Source organism: Montipora capricornis, chromosome 3 (genome assembly GCF_036669925.1).
Source record: "Montipora capricornis isolate CH-2021 chromosome 3, ASM3666992v2, whole genome shotgun sequence".
Classification (NCBI taxonomy): domain Eukaryota; kingdom Metazoa; phylum Cnidaria; class Anthozoa; order Scleractinia; family Acroporidae; genus Montipora; species Montipora capricornis.
This window is the reverse complement of record NC_090885.1, coordinates 74989850-74999849: the sequence shown is the minus strand read 5'-3', so window position 1 is coordinate 74999849 and position 10000 is coordinate 74989850. Positions and strand designations below refer to the sequence as shown.

The 10000-nt window shown below is 40.6% G+C and overlaps 1 protein-coding gene across 1 annotated transcript in view; it reads right to left on the bottom strand.

The window, feature by feature from the left end:
* The window catches only part of LOC138044119 (uncharacterized), a 9766-nt gene extending 3069 nt beyond the window's left edge, over positions 1–6697 (bottom strand). The window contains exon 1 of the mRNA XM_068890776.1: positions 6300–6697. Coding sequence (XP_068746877.1) covers positions 6300–6648 — 349 coding nt within the window. The 5' untranslated portion in view covers positions 6649–6697. The remainder of the gene's footprint in view (positions 1–6299) is intronic.
* Between the last annotated feature and the right edge of the window lie 3303 nt (positions 6698–10000).

Below are 10000 nucleotides of genomic sequence, written 5' to 3'. Positions count from 1 at the left end.
TTCCAGTTGGATCCTATACGCGTTCCTCCATTGAATTACAGTTCGTTGAGCAAAGCCAATCTGGAAGCCCGTTGCAGGCAACTATCGACTGAAGCACAGAACAATCCCAACATGCATTTCAAAGAAACTTTTCGGATAGTAAGACAAGCGGTCAGTATAAAACGCGGACTGCGGACCCAGAAGGCGGACCGCCAGTGTATAAAACGAGGACCAGGTATAAAACGTGGACTGCAGACTAGGTATGAAATAAGGACTGAGTTTTCAAAAAAGGAGTATAGAACAAAACTACAATCCTGGTCAAAACTGTTGGGACAATAGACCTTATTCACGATAGCCGCCATGTTGGATTTGCCTTTATCATGCAAATTAGCTACACACTTCTGAGGGGGCAAACAACACAAGTTCAAGAGGTTATAACGAACATCTTAGCCACACAGATGACTTGTTTCACGTTTATTGAATGTTTATCACCTAAGGAGTAAAACAGAATGCTTACACAAGTTACTTCGATGTTTTTTTAGCGAAAATTGAGCAGAAAACGAAGTAGAAAGTCAAAATGTCGGAGACAATCAAAAGATATATAATTATTGTAAAAGGTACTTCATTCTAAATTCTAAAATGTATTTTTGGCAATGTTAATTCAATCTTTCGACGAGCCGATTTTCCGGAATTTGCCTTTATTCCAATGTTTGCCCCCCAGCATAACACATGGCTAATTTGCATGACAATTTGAAAACCAACATGGCGGCTATCGTGAATATGGGCTATTCCCGCTTTTCTCTCTTCCCCCATTACAATGTTGATTTTTCACGGTCTCCGAAATCACGATTCCGTTCATCGATCGCTCGCATGTTTCAACATTGTCTGGGGGCAAGGGGGGCGCGAAATAGGCAGCGAAAGAAGAACACTCGTTGCCCATATAACGATGGAAGCATAAAAGTAGATTCTCTACTTTTCGCCCAAAATAAAACAAGTGTCCCGAAGTCTTTTGACCCGGATTGTAGGTTTGTAGTGGCCCAGATACAGATTTTAAAAAGGCCTTGAGTACGCTTATTCCGTGTCAAAATATTATCACGTACACAGAAATGCTCAGTTACCAAAGTTGTGCTTTACTCCACGAATTTAAAAAGGAAAAGGAAAGGAACATTATTTAAGTGTCTAGTCGTTCTAGCGCTGGAGCACTGAATGGGGACACTGTAAACTGAAATCAACAATTAACGCAAATCAAGTCAAACACTAGAGTGCTATGGGGAAGAACGGAAACACTTTTGGCATAAACTTTAACTCTACGCATATTTCCATCTTTGATAGTTAAGTCCTCTGACTGTTGTTGTCGTAGTTCGAGCCAGGATGGCCGGATGGATTCAACACACATGTAGAGTGTTTTGGCTCATCACGCAATCCTTACTTCCACAGTCCGCGTAATTGGCTTCAGATAAAGTCGGTATTGTGTACGCGTAAATCAGGACATGGACTATAACAGTTGTTCTCTTGGTCGATTACTGTTTACAGACGGACCCGTGCGACACTGAGGTGAACAAAAAGTTGTATCAATCGCAACAAAATATTTATTTTGCGAATAGATAAAGAGATCCCCGTCCAAACATCACGGTGGAATCTGTTCCGAAGATATGTTAATAATTGACAGGGCAAATGACGTCATGTGCACGGAATGCGCATAAGTAAATATTTCTGATTTTTTCGTGGCAAAATAAGAACGCTTGTAGATGGGGTATAGAGGTATATTTATGACAAAATTCTATGATCAGTATTTGAAATAAAATCCTCCGAATCATAAATGCATCAAGCCAAAGCTGAATGGCAATAAGCCGATTCTGCAAATGGCCATCACGGAAAGAAGCATAACGCAAAAAGGCATAACGCAAATAGCCATAACGTAAAGAGGAATAACGCAGAGGCATGGCACAAAAAGGCATAGCGCAGAAAAGCATAACGCAGAGGCATAACACATAAGCCCTTTACAAAATGGAGACTAGCTGCATACTCTGTAAATAATTTCAGCTCTAAAAAAAACACGCCACTCGATTGTTCAAGGGAAAGGATGTATAATCGCTATCGAACCTTTTCTTCCTGTTTAAGTTATGCCTCTTTGCGTTATGGCTCTGCGTTATGCCTCATTGCGTTATCCTTTTTGCGCTATGACCATTTGCGTTACGCATCTTTGCGTCATGCCTTTTTGCGTTATGTCTATTCGCGTTATGGCTATCTGCGTGATGCCTCTTTGCGCTATGGCTATTTGCGTTATTCTTCTCTACCTTATGCCTCTTTCCGTAATGGCCATTTGCAGAATCGGCTTGTTGCCATTCAGCTTTGGAGTGACGCTGATCATTGAATTTTGTCATAACGGGGTCGAGATAGTATTGTTTTCGCTTTGCGTGATGTTCAATATATATCCACGCTTCCAGTTATTTTTGTGTGGTCTCGGGCAAAATAAAACTCTTTTGAAATCAGCATCTCCCACAAAAGTCTTTCAAATTTCTCGCTTTCTATTAAAAAATCAAGCTGGTTACCCGCGAAGGATTTCATAATTTACTTTCGTGTCTTACCTCTGATAAATAAAACATACAAACGTTTTGCAATTTCAACGAAAACCATGTGAGCTATTGATCGTCGTTTTGAGAAGCCAAAAAATATCCAGCTATGGTTGATAATTATGGCGCGAAACATTTTTTCCACCATTGTCATGTTGGACTTCAATTCATGCCGTGAGCCTATCGCTATGTCGTTGCTCTGTGCCTTTTTCACAGTGATTTGTATTCAGTTCGCATTTTAATTTACACCTGGTCCGCGTTTTATACCCGGTACCGGTCCGCAGTCCGAGTCCGCAGTCTTGGGTTTATACTGAACAGTAAGGCCCTGTTTACAAGCAGATAGGGTATTCCTACTGATAGGGTTACCCTATCAGTCGTTTTTTCAACGACGTGTTTACAAGGCAGCTAGGGTAACCCTATGTGAGTGCTAGGGTTACCCTAGCTCTAGGGTAACCCTAGCTACCTCGTAAACGCTCTACTAGGGACAACTCGCCTACCCGGGAAACTTTTTGCCGGTGTCCATTGTGTTTCCGATTCTGGCGGTTACCAAGTACACAAAGTTGTCCCGGGTGGTAGTGTAACCCTACCTGTGAAATTTTGCTTGAAAACCCTGGCTATGCTTGACCCTCCTGCTAAGATAACCCTATCAGTAGGGTTAGCCTAACCTGCTTGTAAACAGGGCCTTAGACAAGACAAATAAAACCCAAATTATATTGCTTTTTCCTTGGTAGCCTGTGAAGTTTTTTCATGATTTCTGGAAGTGTTTTGAGTTTTCAGGATGTGTTGTGCAATTTCTGAAAATTTATGCACGTGTTTCTAATTTTGCAAATGTTTTTTTGATTGCACAAGTGTTCCTTAATTTCTGCAAGTGTTTTTTTGCCTCCACAAGTGTTTTCTGGAAGTGTTGGTTTATTTCATGCATCGCGTCCTTTCACGGGAAACATGTGCGAGGGTGATTTCTCCCTTTTTCACCTATATTAACCCACACTTCAAATAATAATATACATTTAAATGCCCCCTCTCTGTTGAGAAATTGCTTGATGTCTGTAGCAAACAGTAAGGAATCAGCGAATATCAAAAACGTTCTTTGATTTTTGGCAAGACGCAAGATAATGATAATTTCAGTCAAATATGAATTTATTTGTTCAGTGAAGGTTTGAACATTCTCAAAACGCTCCGGCGGAATGGTCAAGAATCAGGAAACGTTTGCTCTTGTCTAAACGTATTCTAATACCGGCTGAATATTTGATTCCTCCGCTGCCTTGAATATCTAGCAAATTATTAGCATATAAATAGCGCATATTGGATAAGGCAGTGGCTATTGGTATGCACCAACCGATGTTTGCTATTCATACGGCAGTCTTCTTAGAATGATTATTCCAGGTTCTAACTCTAACTTTGGATGAAATAGCCACACAGTTAATGAAAGCTGACCGCTTTAAAATGGGTGCTTAGACTTAAATACTCCAGATTCCAGCCCAGTTTACTGGGATGAATTTCAGGAATTTGTTAACATGCCTTGTAACCATCAAGTCACGCTTTAATACCTTAATGGGGATGCTCCTAAAACAATGTACACTATACTAGAAGATGAAAATAGAGCGATTTTCAAATGAGTGTCGTAAAACCAAAACCAAAGTAATTACTTTGGCCAATCAAAAGGACGGACACAATCCAGTAAACCAATCAAAACTCGAAGTAATTACACGTAGCCGACACAAAGCGCGAGAAAATGTGCACGCGCGAGCCACGATTGGTTTTGGTTTCACTTCCGATTGGTTGGAAAAGTGGTGCGAGAACTTTGAACCAATCACTGAGTGAAGTAATCATAAACCAAAGTAATTCGCTAATTACTTTCGACACTCAATTGAAAATCGCTCTAAATAAATGAATAAATAAATAAATAAACAATAATTAAGGATAAAAGAAAAATTAACATGTCAAGTCTAAAATAGATATCTACAATATAAAATTACTATTTACAAGATTCTATCTACACTAAAATTTAATATTATAATAACCTAATCATGGAACTTATTGTAGGCATATACCATTAATGAAGGGACAAATATCAGTAGTTACAGGTAACTTATTCCAGGCTACTTTTGAACTTGGATAGAATGAACATTTATAGACGTTACAGCTGGATTGAATATGATGGAAAAAAAATACATTGGGGGCTTGAGAAGCCCTTGTTAGTGAACATACTTCAGGTGGAAGGGAGATACCAACTAAACCTTGTTGGATTTTATAAAACATTGATAGTTGGTACGAAAGTCTGCGTTGTCCAAGAGTGTCCCAACCAAGCAGTTTTAACATGGGAGTAACATCACTAAAAACGAACCTTGCAGAGCTCTATGCTGAACTAGTTTGATTTGGTGAAGATTCCGTTTAGTAAACGGGTTCCACACAGAGCAAGCATACTCTAGTTGAGGATGCACAAGGGTAGTGTATGCCTTGGATTTGACATCCGTGGAACAACCCAATAATACCTTTCTCAGAAGACCAAGCGTGCTATTAGACTTACTGCAAATATTATCATATTGTTGATTCCAATTAAGATTATGAGTTATAGTTACTCCAAGATATTTGGTGGAGGCTGATTTAGCAATAACAATATCATTCATGAGATAGTTATAGGAAAAAGGGACAACCTTACTAGTACTCCCCAAATGATAACATTTGGTGATATTAAACAAAAGTTGCCAGGTTTCAGCCCATTCACACAAGCTGGCTTATGTCCTGCTGGAGCAGTGCATGATTACAAGTGTTCTTAATCTCTATATACACAATGCTGTCATCTGCAAAGAGACGCATTGTTGACTGGATGTGATCAGTAATATCGTTTATATATAGTAACAATAAAACAGGACCCAGTACTGAGCCTTGGGGTACACCAGAAGGTACAGGCCTAGGGCTGGAGTGAGTGCAAGGGATAACTGGCGAATTTTGTTGTTTTGGTTCGAAATGAAAGTTTATTTTAGCTCCAGCAAGTACAGAATTTTAGCTATAAAACAATTGCAAAAAATCTTTTCTTAAAAACACTTAAGAATTTTTTTAAAACGGTTAAAAATACACAGTTAAAACATGCAGGACGTTCTGAGGTTCTCGGATGTCATTATCAAGTGAAAAAAAAAGACAGTATGAATATTCTATGAATACAAAAAGAACAATAGTTCATTAAGCTAAACAAAGAGTTTAGCACTGATGGAGTCACTCTGAGCATTTCGTAAATGAGGCAGTCAAATTTCCCATTTCCAATTTCGTGTTCTTAAGCACTGCCATAGGAAATTTGACTGCCTCGTTTACGAAATGCTATTTATCAAAGAACTGCGACCTACAATCTTGGACGGAATAAAATGGAACAGAAATGCCCCCTCTCCCCTAAATCAAGGATGAAGGTGTGTGAAGGCCAAAACGCGCCATTTTCCCATCACTGATTTTGGGGGGAGGGGTGGTCTCAATGTTCCATTTAATTTGTCCAAGATTGTAGCCTTAACACTCAGAGTGACTCCATCAGTGATAAACTCTTTGCTTGTAGCATATTTTTATGTTACCTTTTTTCTTAATGAACTATTGTTTTTTTTTTTTTGTATTGTCTGGTTTTTCACTTGATAATGACGTCCGAGAATGTCGAAACGTCGTGTATTTTTTAACCATGTATTTTTAATCGTTTTTACATAACATAAAGCTCTGGGCATAGCGAGCGGTTGATCGAATCAAGCACAGCGAATTTGTCGATCTCACCTTCGGCATCTCTGCTCGATTTATCCTCTGGAGAAGATCGAGAGCTCCAGCTGCCGTTGGTTTGACACGTAAGTGATTTAAGCCAACCAATCTGTCGATATCCCTTCTTACAAACAAACTCAGCCTTTTCTCCTGGCTTAAAAACACCATCGGGATGATCGTCTTGCCACTTCAACATGGCGCCCTCCACTACCGGTTTTGGCTTTGAACAGTTCTTCGACGTTGTTTGTAAATTTGAAGCTGATTCGTCATCTACCCCCAGACATTCCGTTAAATCGACTAGAGTACAGATTAAGAAAAGGGAAACAGTGACTAAAATGGATGAGAACTTTGCGAAAGCAAAAGCCATCTTTTGTGACTTAAGCTGAGCAATGCGTGACAGTAGCTGATCTGAAACCTTCTTGGAAGCTCGTGACGTCATCGCCAGCATAATACCATTTAGGATCATTTAGCCCAAAAATCCGAAAATTTCGGTTTAAGGTCAAATGCAATGGCAATTTTCCAGAAAATATTTTCGGAAACTGTGGACAACCTCCAGAGGTAGTGCAAGGGCGCTATACCGGCGCGGGTCCGTGGGAAAAACAACCCATTTGGTTTGAACAAGTGTGTTTATTTGACGTCTCGCTGAGCTCTTCGCTCACACCTTACACCTGTCAAACTGAATGACAGGGTAAAATTTAACACAAATGTAAGACAGGAGGACAGTAAAGACAAAACGAAACACTTACGCCTTTCCGGGCTTGCAACACGGACCGAGCCGGAGTTGTCACGCAACAGGACATTGTAAGCCTAGAGGCGCGCTAGGGCCGCTTCTGGCGCTTTCCATTTGGTCAAAAATTCCAAAAAATTCGGGTTGGGGGTAAATGTAAAACGTTTTTTCGGTTCGCCGACCGGAAAATTCCCGAAAAAAGTAGAACTGCTCAAAAGATAATCCCGTTTTCCCGGTTGGGAGGTCCTTACTTGTTTTTCACGTTCCAACAGACCTCAGTTACCGATACGGCGGCAATATACCAGTTCCAGGCCCAAGGCAATCAACTTATCAATGCCATTTCATAAACAAAATGGCGACAAAGATTATGTTGTACCAGAGTTCAGTGTTGCTTGCTCGCAACTTCCACCATGGAGCATCTACTGAGCCACTACTTTTCTTCTTATGAAAATGATAGGTAATTCGAATTTGGAAGGTGTACACTTTTTGAAGGGTTTATATTTAAATGAGGTGTCTTCACTTTTCTCCCGTTTTCGAGCGCAAAATGGTTTCAAATTATTTACTTTGTTTTCTTTGGAATCGACCACCGGAAATACGTCTATGTTCGCAGGCTAATCACCCTTGCCCTATGAGCCGGAAAATATGACATCTAACAAGCTGGAGACTTGGCAGGATCAAGATAATAGGAAATTAATTACCTCTTGGGCTGATCATAAACATATGTTTGGCGTCAAACAAAGGAAAAAAAAGATTTTCCATAAAATCGCTACCGACTTTAAGGCCCTGTTTACATGGAGGGAGGGTAACCCCTAGAACCCCTTCTAGAAGGGTCAATAGATAGCTTCCGTTTACATGTGTAGGGTTATCCCCGGGGCTATCTCTGCCTTTATCATTCCGGATTGGATTAGACATTCTTGCCAGCATTGTTCGACGAAATAGTTCCCCAGGTTTATAACCACGCGAAGACATGTTTGTAGTTGGCGGGAATATGACAGTAATCTGATCACCCTAAACTTGACCCTCCTAGGAGGGTAACCCTACCTCCAGCGTTTACATGGCTTAAATGAACAAAAACATAACCCTCCTAGAAGGGTAACCCTAGCAAGCAGGTAGGGTTACCCTCCTCCTGGGGTAACCCTACCTCCCATGTAAACGAAACCGGGAAAACAATAGAGGAGGGTAACCCTCCTAGAAGGGTAACCCTTCCAGCAGGGTTACCCTCCCACCATGTAAACAGGGCCTAATTCTTGCACTTCAACACAGGCAGAATTTGTGACAAAGTGGAAAACTTTTTCCCATTAAGAAATTCCCGGAAATTCTCACCGAAATTTCCGGAATTTTTTTCCAAATAGAAACCCAATTTTCCGTTCGGAATGGAAATCGGGAAATTCCCTTACCATTTCCGAGAATCGTTCCGTTTCCAGGCCCTTTCTCACAAGATTATAGGAGTAAATATATGCGGGATGGAATGCCGGGTGGTAAATGTAAGCGCCATTCTCATCCGGTTGATCAATAAATTCGGAAAATCGCTTGCCTTTATGCAAAGAACATTCCATCCGGATTATATATATTTTTTGTTTGTTTGCTTGTTTGTTTGTTTATGCACTAGTCAATTAAAACCACGCCTTCCTCCCCCCACCCACCCCCGGGACATAGCGAGGGAGTATCGAGGACATGGCCGTGGTATCACGCTTTTGTACCTGCGCATTTTCTGTTTCGCGGGGTTTGTAACGTTAGCCTTGACAGAGTGGGACTGGGTCCAAGCATCGAAAAACGTTTTTGCACAGAGACCACAGAAAAGGTAAGCTATAAAATCCTTTTTAAATCATCTATTGCTTTCCCCATCACTTGTTATGAAGAATGGCGAACGCTTACTTGTATAGTTAATTAAGGCTGTACGTTTTTCTCTCTTCATTTTCACTCAGCTTTTCAAAATTCCAGAGTTTCGAAGCAAGCAACCATGGACAATTTTCCTGTCGGTGTACGTTGGATCAGTGGCTTGATCTGATCGGCGTTATTTCAAGTTGAGAAACTAAATATTTTAAGCAAGAGCCGATACAACGTAGATTTGATTTTAGTGATGTACATCACTAAAATCTACGTTGTATCGGCTCTTGCTTAAAATATTTACTTTTCAAAATGAATTATTCACATGCACGTTAAGTTGTCGCTTGGCAAGTAGTTCGAACGACATCCGTAAAGGCCGAGCAAAGTCAGGAGCCCATCTGGAGCGTGCAACTTCTACACAGCGTCTGTGAAACGGCGTTTTCACAAGTAGGTTTATTTTTTGACTAGCCCTTCCCGCGAATTAGGTCAAAAAACAAAGGCAGTTCCGGTTCGGTGACCCTATGACGTCAGCTTAATTTCTTTTAATTGGTTATCGGGCTCCTGTGGGAGTCTCATTCGCGGGAAACTCAATCTAAAAATAGATCAGTCTGTGAAAACGCCGTTACACGAACACGGTAGAGTTGTAGGCTCCGGGTCATGGGTTCCTGGCAAAGTATATTACGTGTCTCTCATAGATTACAGGATGATTCAATGATGACCATAGACACAAAATCACCTGATCAATCTGCAGCACATCTGACAACAACACAAGATTTGAAATTCCGTGGGAATTTCGTGAAAAAAGCAAACCACCTGTCTAGATGTGTTAAAGGGGCTCTAAGGAACATGGAAAATGTTGTCGGCAATTTTGTAACTTGTACGGACGGCCGCTACGGTGGGTTTAAAAATGTGACGTTTATGTCCCAGCATGGAAACGAGGCTGGCCCTTAATAAACCTCAAAACGCTCTTTTGAACAACACATTGTTATCAGAAATGCTCATACGCAGCATTTAAGTGTATCTGACACACCTAACTTTATTTCAAATTTATACACTGGTCATGTGACCATGACAGCGTGGAAACGAGGCTTTCCCTAATGATGCTGTTTAGCCATCGTCAATGTATGGGGGTCATAGAAAAAATATTTCTCTTGCACATTGAAGT